This window comes from Carcharhinus amblyrhynchos, chromosome 17 (genome assembly GCF_965287045.1).
Source record: "Carcharhinus amblyrhynchos chromosome 17, sCarAmb.v2.hapA, whole genome shotgun sequence".
Lineage (NCBI taxonomy): Eukaryota > Metazoa > Chordata > Chondrichthyes > Carcharhiniformes > Carcharhinidae > Carcharhinus > Carcharhinus amblyrhynchos.
Genome location: NC_137340.1, coordinates 22,016,393 through 22,030,407, shown reverse-complemented (window position 1 = coordinate 22,030,407; position 14,015 = coordinate 22,016,393). Strand labels below are relative to the sequence as shown.

General features: G+C 43.3%; 1 protein-coding gene across 2 annotated transcripts in view; it reads left to right on the top strand.

The window, feature by feature from the left end:
- tcerg1l (transcription elongation regulator 1 like) overlaps positions 1–14,015 on the top strand; it is a 636,404-nt gene that overhangs the window by 508,557 nt on the left and 113,832 nt on the right. For both annotated transcript variants that reach the window (XM_080205273.1, XM_080205274.1), the window contains exons 12-13: positions 1,780–1,869; positions 10,235–10,353. In XM_080205273.1, coding sequence (XP_080061399.1) covers positions 1,780–1,869; positions 10,235–10,353 — 209 coding nt within the window. The remainder of the gene's footprint in view (positions 1–1,779; positions 1,870–10,234; positions 10,354–14,015) is intronic.

The following is a 14,015-nucleotide window of genomic DNA, read 5'->3' as shown; positions in this document are numbered from 1 at the left end:
ACGGACTCAGGGTGAAGTTCAATAATGGCACAGCTTTATTTTCTTTACGTCGACGGAGAAGCACAGTCAGGACATACAATCGGACTGTCCCGAAAGTGCTCTAAAGACTCCCCCACAACTGGCTATAGTTACACCTGAACTTTGCATTTCAAATGCTAATCCTTTATTTACAGTATTTGACTTCAGCCATCCTGTTTCGATGTTTTCGAGTGTTGGAGCAATTGTTTTAAGTGTGTGTTAATCGTTTTTGTCTGGTTGGTTATCAACGGTCTAGGATCTCTGGGGTTTGAACCATAGGTGTGTTATTGATCTCAAGAGTTTTGAGGGGCTAGGGACGCTTTCCTTAACTGTGTTAATTTTAGGCATCTCCATGGGTTGTTTGACTGGTTTAGAAGTGCTGATTTTGATAGGGTGGGGATGTGTTCTTTAATTTAGTTCCTGTAGGTGCCATCCTGTCCAATTTCCCTTATGTGCTAGCCCTCATTTGCATTCTAAAAGCATGCTCTTGCCTACTGATCAGTGTCTGTTACTTTGTGATTTTAGTGGAGGGCTCTGAGGATAGCTTTAGTTTGCTTCCATTTTGTGTGCCCAATTTCATAAAATTTGTTGTCCGATAACATCTCCATTCACCTGACGAAGAGGCAAACTTTGAAAGCTTGTGAGTTTACTATCAAATAAATTGGTTGGACTTAAACCTGATGTTGTCAGACTTCTTACTGTGCAAATTGCCAGCACAGTGAAAGCTGACTCTTTTGTAAGTGAGGTTTTTTTTATATTGATGTTAGCTGCAGTTTTCTGCAGTGTTGAAGTACAAAACATTGGTCTGGATACTCTAGTGGAAACCAGTTTGGGATGATGGTAGTTTGATAATGCTCATAGGAACTGGAAGTGGTGGGATTTCTAGCAATTGATGCCATCTTGCTGGTCCCGTCTGTTTCCATACATCTCTCCATCTGTGAGATAAAAACAGAAAGTGCTGCAAAAACCCTGCAGGCCTGGCAGTATCTGAGAGAGAAAAACAAAGTTAGTGTTTCTAGTCCAATATGACTCTTCTTCAAAACACCATCTGTGAGATATTGACTTCAATGGCAATTTAAGTGCTTAGAAGACTTTCAGAACTCTATTGCTGAATTGAAACCCGTGGTAGCTTGTTGCTACAACATGTTTAGTTAATTCAGCAAATTAATTGCTCCCCATAAAGTTACTAGCAGGACCATTGGTTCATATCTGTCATATTTAGCAGGTACAATGGCTTGATGTGTATCACAGTAATATACACTAGATGTTTTTAGCTCATGCATGCAGTAAAATTAACTCTGATACAAATGTTAGTCAAATTACATGTTTAATATGGGAGCCTGCTGTTTTTCACTTGTCTAAAAATTCCCTAAGTGTTTTGAAATCACCTCTTCTTGTAATTATCACAAGTGGTAACCATGGCTGAACTGTGATTCAAAGCAGATCTCAGATTTCCCGTGAAGTTCATTCTCATTATGACATTGCGTCATCCTTGCAGTGGTTGTGGATGGTCTTGTAACACTGTCTTTGTGTTAGCCCTGCACCTATCAATAAATGCCTCACAGCATAAAAGAGGTTTCCTTACATAGTCTATCTGTTTTTTTCCAGTTATCTGAAATGCATTGCCCTTTTCTGAACCTATAACCCTGGTGCTAAATTCTAGTGAATAAGAACACATACAAAGTGACTACCAGAGAAACGTGACATCATTCTGAAGCACCCTGCTGGCAGAAGTTAAACCAATTTAATGTCTTTCTTCAGGTCTCTGCATTTTCTACTTGGGAAAAGGAACTGCACAAAATAGTGTTTGACCCTCGCTATCTCCTGCTAAACCCTGAGGAGCGTAAACAGGTATTTATTTTTATCAATATTAAGTACCCAGAAATGTGTTTCAACAAATGAGATGAATCTTTAATGAGGAAGTAAATATTTTATAACTGGGCAGATGTTCTTTGGAGCAAACAAAAGCAGCCCAAAATTGATCTAAACAACCTCATGCTGTTTTAAATATTTTCACAGATAGCAAAATGCACAGACGTAAATCTTCAATTACAAAGGTAGTTGAACAATTGTTTAAAGAAAAATAACTCCCCAGTGGTTTCAATCATTTTGAGCACTGTCATTAGTTAGTTTCTTTTCATGATCATTTATTTGGAAGCAATTATCCTTTCAGAGTCTTTGGGTGGAATTTTCCAATCTCTCCACTGGTGGGATCCTCCAGTCCTGCCAAAGCTGACCCCTCGAGATGAGTTCTCTACTGGCAGGGTGGGCAAGCCAACCAAAGTCCCAAAGACAGACTGAAAGATCTCGCCAGCAGCAGATAGATTGCCGCATCCGCCATGGGAAAACTTGGGGAGGGGGGGGGCCTTTGTGTTATTTCAACTTGCAGTGGTTAACCAAATATATATATATTAAAGATTGCATTTGTGATTCAAATCAGAATATAAATTATTCTTCAGAAAGTGACCCATTAGTTGAAGCATCTGATTGTCAATTAAACAAAGATAATTTTGAGTACCCAACCTGCATGTCACTTAAACACAGTAACAGCGCAGAGGGGAATTGTGCCTATCTTGACCAAGCATAGTGTTGCTGAAGTATTGCTGAAAAAAAGAGTCCCATTGAAGCTTTTCATCTTGCACTCATCAGGGACACTTCGCAAGAATACTGATACAAGGAAAGAACTATTTATACCTTATGAGAAAAGAATGCTTACTGGTTGACAATTGGACTCTGATTGATCAAGGTGTTGCCATAGGGAATGATGGCAGTTAATGGCTAAGGATTATTTGAAATTTAAAACAGGTAGCTTGACTGTAATTGGTTAAGGATTTGCCCTGAGGAATGAACCAATGTATGGATGTCACTTATTTTGTTTAGCTGAAACAGGTGCAATGTGTGAATGTGTTCTTTCTGTCAGTAAAGAATAGGGTCTGTACATTAATATATGTAGCTTCCAGTACGTGCAAATGTGCCACAAAGCAAGCCTGACTGACAATTTTAAATTGGTTTTTAGCATAATTCTTAACGCATTAAATGACTATGCTGGTTTGATCATTTTGCATGGTATATTACGCAAACTCTCAAATGCGCCAAAAGCCATTACTCTTGGCCCTGAAACATACCCAGTCTACATCAGATTGTCCTGGAAGAGCAAGGTTTATCAGAAAACTTGAACAATTGGTGAAGCTGGCTATTTCACACTGCTTCTGTGCAGTAGCAATGTGAATGGCATTTGCCACTAACAGGATGGTGCTAACAGCAGCACAGTGGCTCAGTGGTTAGCACTGTTGCCTTACAGTGCCCGGGACTCAGGTTCAATTCCGGCCTTGGGTGACTGTCTGTGAGGAGTTTGCACATTCTCACTGTGTCTGCCTGGGTTTCCTCCAGGTGCTCAAAAGAACTAGGAGCAGGAGTAGGCCATCTGGCCCCTTGAGCCTGCTCTGCCATTCAATAAGATCATGGCTGATCTTCTCGTGGACTCAGCTCCTCTTACCCGCCCACTCACCATAGCCCTTAATTCCTTTAGTGTTCAAAAATTCATCCATCCTTGCCTATAAAACATTCAATGAGGTAGCCTCAACTGCTTCACTGGACAGGGAGTTCCACAGATTCACAACCCTTTGTGTAAAGAAATTCTTCCTCAACTTAGTCCTAGATCTGCTTCCCCTTGTTTTGAGGCCGCCCCCTAGTTCTAGTTTCACCTGCCAGTGGAAACAACTTCCCTGCTTCTATCTTATCTATTCCCTTCAGAATCTTACATGTTTCTATAAGATCTCTCCTCATTCTTCTGAATTCCAATGAGTATAGCCCCAGTCTACTCAGTCTGTCCTCATAAGCCAACCCTCTCAACTCCTGAATCAACCTAGTGAATCTCCTCTGCACCCCCTCCAGTGCTAGTATATCCTTTCTCAAGTAAGGAGACCAAAACTGTACACAGTACTCCAGGTGTGGCCTCACCAGCATCTTATACAGCTGCAACATAACCTCACTGTTTTTAAACTCCATCTCTCTAACAATGAAGGGCAAAATTCTATTTACCTTCTTAATTACCTGCTGTACCTGCAAACCAACTCCTTGTGATTTTTGCACAAGGACACCCAGGTGCCTCTACACAGCAGCATGCTGCAGTTTTTTACCATTTAAACAATAGTCCATTTTGCTGTTCTTCCTAGCAAAATGGATGACCTCACATTTATCAACATTGTACTCCATCTGCCAGATCCTGGCCCACTCACTTAGACTATCTTTGCAGACTCCTAGCAGCCTCTACCACTCATCTTAATATCATCTGCAAATTTTGACACACTACACTTGGTCCCCAACTCTAAATCACCTATGTAAATCATAAACAATTGTGGTCCCAACACTGATCCCTGAGGCACACCACTAGTCATTGATTGCCAACCAGAAAAATGCCCACTTACCTCCACTCTTTGCTTTCTGTTAGTAAACCAATCCTCATGTTTCCTCCCACAGTCCAAAAGATGTGTGGATTAAGTGGATTGGTCATGCTAAATTGCCCCTCAGTGTCCAAAGATATGTAGGTTAGGTGGATTAGCTGTGGTAAATTAGGGGTTACAGGAAGAGAAGGGCCTGGATGGGATGCTCTTTTGGAGGGTCAGTATAGACTTGATGGGCTGGATGGCCTCTTTCTGCACTTTGTGATGCTATCAAGCCAAAAAGCTGTTCTGTTTATCACACAAATAAGTAATGTGGTATAAGCATCAGCAATTAAAGCATTTTAAGATTTTTTTCTTTATTCTTTCATGGAATGTGGGCATCCCTGACAAGGTTAGCATTTGTTGCTTATCCCTATTTGCCCTTGAACTGAGTGGCTTGCCAAACATTTCAAAGCAGTTAAATGTCAACTACAATGCAGTGGGTCTGGAGTCACGTCGACCAGATCAGTAAGGATGGCAGATTTCCTTTCCTAGCGGTCAGTTTTTTGCAACATTCGACAATGGTTTCTTGGTCACCATTCCTGTTTCAATTCCAGATTTTGTTAGTTGAATTTAAATCCCATCAGATGCTGTGGTGGAATTTGAAGATATGCCCTTACAACATTAGTCTGGTCCCCTGGATTGCTAGTCCAGTCACGTTGCTACTACACCACCATCTCACCCATTGCCTTTGGCCTATCCCTACTCAGCCCTTTCAGGGCCCACAGGCCTTTCTCTCTCTGTTTGCCTGGAATGGTTCAGCTCTTGGCAATAATCAAATGCCTGACTGACCCATTTCTTCCTACACATTGCTTTACAATTCTCATTGATGAGGCCATTATATGGAGATCTTACACCCCCTGCAACTACTCAGTGCTCTGCTCCACGTGCCTCTTCAGAGGGGTTGCCACTTTTTCAATGAAGGACACTATGCGCTCATGTGTCAGAGGCATGAAAGAATTCCTCAACAATTTGTACCTGGGAGCAAACAGTCTCTGGAACGTTTGGTAAATGTTTATACGTTTCAGGCTGCTATTTTAGTATCTGCCACTTAAAGTTTATTTATTGGTCACAAATAAGGCTTACATTAACACTGTAATAAAGTTACTGTGAAATTCCCCTAGTTGCCACACTCTGGTGCCTGTTCAGGTCAATGCTCCTAACCAGCAAATGTTTCAGCCTGTGGGGAGGGTTGCTGATGACAAACGAGCCTTGCCATCTTTATGGAGCTGGGCATCTCCTCATTTCTCCAAGGGGATGTGCCACTGCTGTCTCTAGCTCCATTACCACCTCCGAAATGTCTGCGGCAGTGGTCAAGAGCTGATGTCACCTGTTCTGCAAGCGTGACAATGTCCGCCAATGTGAGGGTATCTGCACTGCTGGAAGGGATACTGGAGTAAAGTGATGCTGTCTCCTCTAATGGCAATGAGTTCTCTGAAGTCTCAAGCAGAGCAAAAACCTTGTCTCTGTCTAATCTGCTGAACCTGCTAGGGAGACATGATTTAAATGAAACAGCTGCTCCTCCAACCAGTCCCTACTATCTCCCCTCAATCAAGAGTTTTGAATGGGTTTGAAGATCCACACGTGGTACAACAGCTTACACATGATCAAAAGAATGGAGGACGCAAATATTGTTCTACTTGCACTCCATTGCTTCCACACATGCCTTGCCGTGATCAACAGGTTGCCCTGCTACAATCTCCATTGCCTCCTCCATCAATGTTACCGGGGGAAGAAATGGCATTCCACCTCCCTTTATGCTTCCCGATTAGCAAGCAGCTAATCAACTATCTCAACACACCGACCCCCTTTGACTGACCTGAGTGGTTCAGATGAGTGGAAACTGGGTGCTTCAATGTAGGTAGTAATGCCGGCTCCTGCCCTATGCATGGGTCAGCAATGAAGATCACATTTACTGGGCAATTTTTCATTAATGCTGGGTTGCCAGTTTGCATTTATGAATACCACTCACTTTTCTAGACCAGGCCAGGTTATTAAGAACATAAGAAATAGGAGCAGGAGTAGGCCTTCTAGCCCTTCGAGCCTGCCCCGCCATTCAATAAGATCATGGCTGATCTGTCGTGTTTCAGTTCCACATTCCCGCCCTCCCCCCATAACCCTTAATCCCCTTGCCTATTAAAAACCTATCAACCCGCGTCTTAAATATATTTAGCGAGGCAGCCTCCACCACTTCAACGGGCAAAGAATTCCAGAGATTCACCACCCTTTGAGTGAAGAAGTTCCTCCTCAACTCCGTTCTAAACCGCCTCCCCTTTATCTTGAGGCTGTGCCCCCTAGTCCTACTGTCTTTTTTGAGCAGAAAGAGTCTCTCCACCTCCACCTCCTATCCATCCCATTCATCATCTTATACGTCTCAATGAGATCTCCCCTCATTCTTCTAAACTCTAACGAGTACAAGCCTAGTTTATTCAGCCTCTCCTCATAGCTCAACCCCCTCAACTCCGGTATCAGCCTAGTAAACCTCCTCTGCACTCCCTCCAAGGCCAAAATATCCTTGCGCAGGTGCGGCGCCCAAAACTGCACACAGTACTCCAGCTGCGGCCTCACCAATGCCCTATACAGCTGCAGCAAGACCTCCCTACTTTTATATTCAATCCCCCTCACTATGAAGGCCAGCATCCCATTCGCCTTCCTGACCACCTGCTGCACCTGCAAGCTGGGTTTTTGCGACTCATGCACAAGGACCCCGAGGTCCCTCTGCACCGTCGCCTGCTGCAGTTTTTCGCCACGTAAGTAATAGTCCTTCCTACCATTCTTCCTACCAAAGTGGACCACCTCACACTTGCCAACATTAAATTCCATTTGCCATTTCCTGGCCCATTCGCCCAGCCTATCTAGATCCTTCTGCAGACTCTCCACACCCTCCGCACAATTTGCCTTTCCCCCAATCTTGGCGTCATCAGCAAATTTCGACACCCTACACTCGGTTCCCTCCTCCAGATCATCTATATAAATGGTAAATAGCTGAGGCCCCAGCACCGACCCCTGGGGCACCCCACTAGTCACCAACCGCCAATCCGAATAGCACCCATTGACCCCCACTCTCTGTCTCCTATTTGACAACCAATCCTCTATCCACGCTAACACCCTACCCCCAACTCCATGTCCCCTGACCTTCTGCAATAACCTCTTGTGAGGTACCTTGTCAAACGCCTTCTGAAAATCCAGAAAGACCACATCCACCGGCTCTCCTCTATCCACTGCCCTAGACACATCCTCATAGAACGCCAATAAATTTGTCAGACACGACTTCCCTTTAATGAAACCGTGTTGCGTCTGCCCTATCAAGCAATTCCCTTCAAGATGCCTCGCAATTTCCTCCTTAATGACGGATTCTAACATTTTACCTACCACAGACGTTAAACTAACCGGCCTATAATTCCCCGCCTTTTGCCTGGCACCCTTCTTAAACAACGGCATAACATTAGCCGTTTTCCAATCTTCCGGTACTTCCTCGGAATCCAGCGACGTCTGGAAAATAACCACCAAGGCATCCACTATAACCTCCGCCATTTCTTTCAGAACCCTCGGATGCATTCCATCTGGTCCTGGGGACTTGTCCACAATCAGTCCCTCCAGTCTGTCGAGCACCACCTCTCTAGTAACAGTAATGTCATTAAGACCCTCCAGTCCTACCACCTTTCCATCGCTAACACCCGGCAAATTATTCACGTCCTCCTCCATTGTTATTGAATATGTTCTGACCCTGAAGAACCATATTCGTCTGACTACCATGAAACTATGGAACTGCTTTGCCACTCTGTAACCATGCCTTCTTCATGAGGCATGCTGGGCTCTTCATCCTCCCATCAACTGGAAACAGCAGCCTTCTCCATTCCCTTACTCCTTGCAGGAGAATGTCCAGGGAGGTAATACTAAACTTTGAATGGATCTTCATCACAATACATTCATCCCTTCAGAGGCTCCCTTGCACAGCACACCTTCTGATGGACTCAGTGCCTGAAACCTCTGCCTGGAGGTTGCAGACTGCACTTTAAAAGTGAAGCCTTCCAGTGATATGTTGGCATAGGTCCCCACCCTGGCGTCAGCTGTTAACTTGATGTACAGTGCAAGATTAGTGAGGAGGCTCCACCACCTGTCTGTGATCTCACCATCAGGTCCTCCACACAAATTGTAAAATCTGACCCAAAGAGTGGGTCCAAAGGAAAGAACTAACTGGAAGACATGAGAGAGAAAGAAAAATGTCATTTTACATTTAACATCTCCAATATCAATTAACTCTGAAGGAATGTGACTTCACATCTGTAAAATCAAAATTTCATGGCGAGAGAGAGAGAGGTTAATTGACAATGAGTTACCATGCCGTTAAAAATTCACTCACATCTGAGTTTATCAGTTCTAACATTTTCTGCAGTTTTTACTGGGAAACATAAGCATAAGTGTATATAGCTCATGCCCTATGACGGATTTTGACTCTATCATTGAGGTAATATAACAGCAGCCTGTGGAAGTGTAACAAAAGACAGACCACAACTTGTGGATTTCCGTGTTTAGCTGTGCAGGTGCTTATGCTAAACATTTGCCGTCTGATTTATTCCACAACAAAGGTCAACAGTATTAGCCCCGTCATTTTCTTGACACAAAATCTAGGTCCATTTCTTTAAAAACTTTATTTGCCTCTGTTGATTTTATTCTGTCAATTGTTTCATTCGAGTTGATGATGAACTTTTTTTTTCAAAGTTTATTCAGGATCCATCCGGGTGTTATTTTACTTTCCCACTTTCTTATTATTTGTAATGGTTTGCCACGGTTGCCCAGTGAGTTCCCAAATAATAGGGCTAATGGTTGTCCTGAATTCAGTGGTTACAAATACTTACTCAATTTTAAATGATTTCATTGTGCAAATTGTTTCTGCGCGCTCCTCACAATAGTCCAAATAATGGAATACATTCCATAGAAAATTCTATATTCTGTATCGAAATAGGAATACACTGTCTTATTATTAGTGTGGTCATGCATCTTGATCATGTTTTGGTTTTAGTAGTTATTTCAATTCTACTTTAGTCACAAGAGCATAAGTAGCGAGCAAGGAAAGGCCATGCTGTCCATTAACGCGTTTGAAGTCCATCATGGAGCTCCCCCCTTCTCAATCATTCATCTATTGATAGGTTGATTAAGTCCAAATAAACTAAGACAGAGGGCATATAGCGCACAGTCAGGAGTAATGGATTACAAAATCTATGCTGTCAATGGATGCTAAGCCACACTGAAGTAATACAACCATTAATTATGAGGGCAATGTCAAGAGCGATTTATTTTCTGTAATCTAATAATTGTTTCCTTATTAACACATTTGTCTAAAATATTTGTGTTCTGTGCATCTTCTCCCTTCTGCTGCTGAGTTTTCATTGCAGGGACACAATAATGTGCACCACATGGAGCTTTGTCTAGATCTGGTAAAAAGAATTTTGAATGTGGTAAAACAGAAAAGCGTTTGTAAAATCAGGGAAAGGGTTAATTTCAAATAAACTTTACTTACCACTGATTCATTCATAGATTATATCTGTCGGTTTGCAACAAATCCTAGAGCTATGAAAATATATACATATTAATCTTTCCTAGAAAACCATCCTTCAATTGAAACTAATTCCTGTAAATGATGCACATTTAATTGTTGATTACTGTAATAGCGTCATAAATTATCAAATTGAAGTTCATTATTTGTGTTGAATTAGAAAGAAATGAGTCCAGCATTAAAATGCAACTCATGTCAATATCCTTTTTAATTAAAGATATTTGAACAATTCATCAAAACAAGAATAAAAGAAGAATCTAAAGAAAAAAAGAGCAAACTACTTCAGGCCAAAGAGGAATTTAGAAAACTTCTAGAAGAATCCAAACTTACTCCCAGGTATGCTATTTCTAGATGCTGGAATACACTCATTTAGATTCCTTATTTAAAACTTCTTTTGAATCTTGAAAGATATGAAAGATACTTGGGGGGAATTCTCCCATCCTGCCCATCATAGTGGGCAGGAGGAGCAGACCACAGAAAGGTCTATTGACCTTGGGCAGCATTCTCTGGTTTCGGGGTGAGTGTGACCGGAGAATCCCACCCACTGTTTCGTTTTAGTTAATGGGCTAATATCTTGTTTATAGGAAGATAAGCAAATATATGGTTAGAAATGCAATTGAAGGTTATAGAAATGATGAGAGATAATCAAGTATTCTGTAGAACATGATGGTACTTGCCCCTTTGGTCACCTCAAGGAAGGTAACAGCTCATGACGGATTTCATGGAGCGCTATGGTTCTCCACAACACTACCACCAGCTCCTGCTCCTTCCCCTTCCTGGTCACGGCTAAATAATCAATGGGGAGCACAACCAGACAAAAAATGGCTGTGTTAGATCGGAGGTGGGAATTTCAGCCTTAATGAGCCAGAGGCCAATTTTTCCCCAGTACCCAGGAAAGATGGCTATTGTTGGTTCTGCAGTTGACTTTAAGGTGAGCTATGCCGGACCCCGACTTTGTGGGTGCCCCACCAAGTACCAAACAGGCAGGCCTTGGCAAGGGGGTTGGAGTTTGAAAGACCATGGGGAAGGGGGAGAGCCTGGGGAGGGGAAGGTACATGTAACACTTTGTCGGGGTTCTTTGATAGATCCTGGGACTCAAAAACCCCCCTCCCTGCTATCATACAAGGAAGAAATATTGTCAGGCTTGGTGTGGGCCTCTCCCTCCACTGGTTAAATCCTGTGGCAACACAACAAGGTCCAACTTAAAGGCCCATTGGCAGGTGAGCCATCCGAAAACACACCTGCCGCTAGCTAAATTGCGGCAGGAGCAGCAGCGGGTGGGTAGGTACCAGGTGAGTCATCTGCTGGATTTTACATGTTTGCCTGCATTACACACCCACCAGTAGCAGAGAATAGCATCCATGCCCTAGGATTTCTATTACAAGCTACAAGCTTGGATGCCACAAATCAGGTTAGTTCAAAATGTGCTTTATTTGTGCTCTCTGCCGAAATCGGTTTTCAATAAACTGAAATTAGGCTTTAGGTCTTCAACATTTGAGATAACGGGTCACACGTTGAGCAGCAAACACTGTTTCAAATATTACAGAAGTAGTATGGGACACAATTCTACTCGTGAATCATTGAACTAGTCAGAAAAGTCCAGCTTTACAGAATGGACTAAAATCTAAGATTTAGGATCATTGAAGAAACAAACTAGTAAAAAAGCAAAAATGGACCAGCAGATTAGAAATCATACATTCTTAAAGTTTCACTAATATTTTGGCCGGAATGTTACCACCGTTCACACCAGTGGGATTTTCCCATCCCACGGCAATGAATGGAGATTTGCGTGGCCACCAAATTCTCCAACCTCGCTGCAGCGGGAGGGTGGCATGAATGGTCTGAAAGATTACACCCTTTGATTTTTCTTTTGTAATAACCCTTTTTCTGTCTGTTCGAGGAGATGTTTCACCTGCCACTTGCATGTGTCTTGTTTTTGAAAAACAAAGCTCACTTTTGATAGTTCTACTGCCAGAGATAATGGCTGCCTGTATAAACAGGAAGTACCCTAATAGTGTATCAATCAGAACCAATTAGCTAATAACTACTGTGTTTGAAATCTCTGACTGAACTTGTACTCTAATCAATATAGAATCCTCTCGAGAACTATTATCTGAATTCTATTTTAAAAATGCAGTACACTTGGAAAGATTTTAAAATGCAGACTCTCGACCCACAAAATTGGGCTCTGTAGTGCTCCTGGTATTGGCACTACAGAAGCCCAAAAGGCTGAAAATGCCACAGGCCATGCTTGCAGCTATTTCGAATACCGCCAGCACAGCGCTCCATGCTGTGGTGGGTGCTGGTGTAACTGAGTCATACTTGTACTGGAAGCATTGGGAGTAGTCCCATCGGCCTTCATAGCGAGGGGGATTGAATATAAAAGTAGGGAGGTCTTGCTGCAGCTGTATAGGGCATTGGTGAGGCCGCAGCTGGAGTACTGTGTGCAGTTTTGGGCGCCGCACCTGCGCAAGGATATTTTGGCCCTGGAGGGAGTGCAGAGGAGGTTTACTAGGCTGATACCGGAGTTGAGGGGATTGAGCTATGAGGAGAGGCTGAATAAACTAGGCTTGTACTCGTTAGAGTTTAGAAGAATGAGGGGAGATCTCATTGAGACGTATAAGATGATGAATGGGATGGATAGGATAGAGGTGGAGAGACTCTTCCCGCTCAAAAAAGACAGTAGGACTAGGGGGCACAGCCTCAAGATAAAGGGGAGGCGGTTTAGAACGGAGTTGAGGAGGAACTTCTTCACTCAAAGGTTGGTGAATCTCTGGAATTCTCTGCCCGTTGAAGTGGTGGAGGCTGCCTCGCTAAATATTTTTAAGAAGCGGGTTGATGGGTTCTTGATAAGAGAGGGGATTAAGGGTTATGGGGAGAGGGCGGGAAAGTGGAACTGAGCCACAACAGATCAGCCATGATCTTATTGAATGGCGGGGCAGGCTCAAAGGGCTAGATGGCCTACTCCTGCTCCTATTTCTTATGTTCTTATGTTCTTAAGATGTTCCAAATGATTTCATGCACCTTGCGGAAACAAAGCCTAAATTTTCCAGTCCGGTCTGCTGCAGGAGTCATCGTGGGTGGGACGGACAATTTGCTGGATCAGCCAAAGGTCTGTTGGCTTTGGGAGCGACCGGAAAATCTCACCCGTGGTCTATGCATGCGCACTGTACACCTGTATTAATTGCCCTTACCTGAACTTATTCGGTAGGCCATACATCCAACTTGCAGATGAGATGCTTTTGGCTTTTTCCGCTGGTTTGCATAAGTGCTGTGGCTTATTTAATGAAGCTTTTCTACTGAGCTGCTGCTTACATTCAGGGAGGTCAGAGGGTTTGTAGAACCAGCTGCACGAGGCAATCTGGGTCTGCATCCAAATTGAGAAATTGACCGGAAGCTGCAGAGAGGGAAATCTCATTGAAGGGGGAGGGGGGGGAGAGTTCAGGCCCTTATAAACCAAGGGTTTTTCTAGAGTTTTTGTCTTGTGTCACCCTGGGGTTGTGCCTCACGTGACTCAGGTTCAACAAAGAAGTGGTCAAAGAACTGTGCCAACATTGGCAATGCAATCTAGAGCCTTGCACCAGCATTTATGGTGACATTAAAGTGCTGTGAATGCAATTCTTTCCAAATGGGAGTGGGCAAAATATCCAACACCCTGCCCAGTGCACCATCCATTGATGCATCCTGGAGGTGATGGAGGCCAACTATGCCAGAAGTGAAAACATAGTTTTTCCTCCTTTGCTGGGATGAGAGGATGAGAGTTTTTGCAACAATAGTTGGATTTCTGATGATGCAGCCCACCATCATCGACTAACGTGATCTTGCAGCCTCTTCTCCAGACTCGTGCCAATGGGGAGAGGTGTAGGAACTGTAAGAGCCACTACATGTACTTGGTGTTTAACCATAAACAGTGCATCATGTCGGTGGATGCCTGCTGACGCACCAGCAATCAGAAAGCAGCTGCTTGGAGACAAAGGCACCCCTCACTGATAACACCA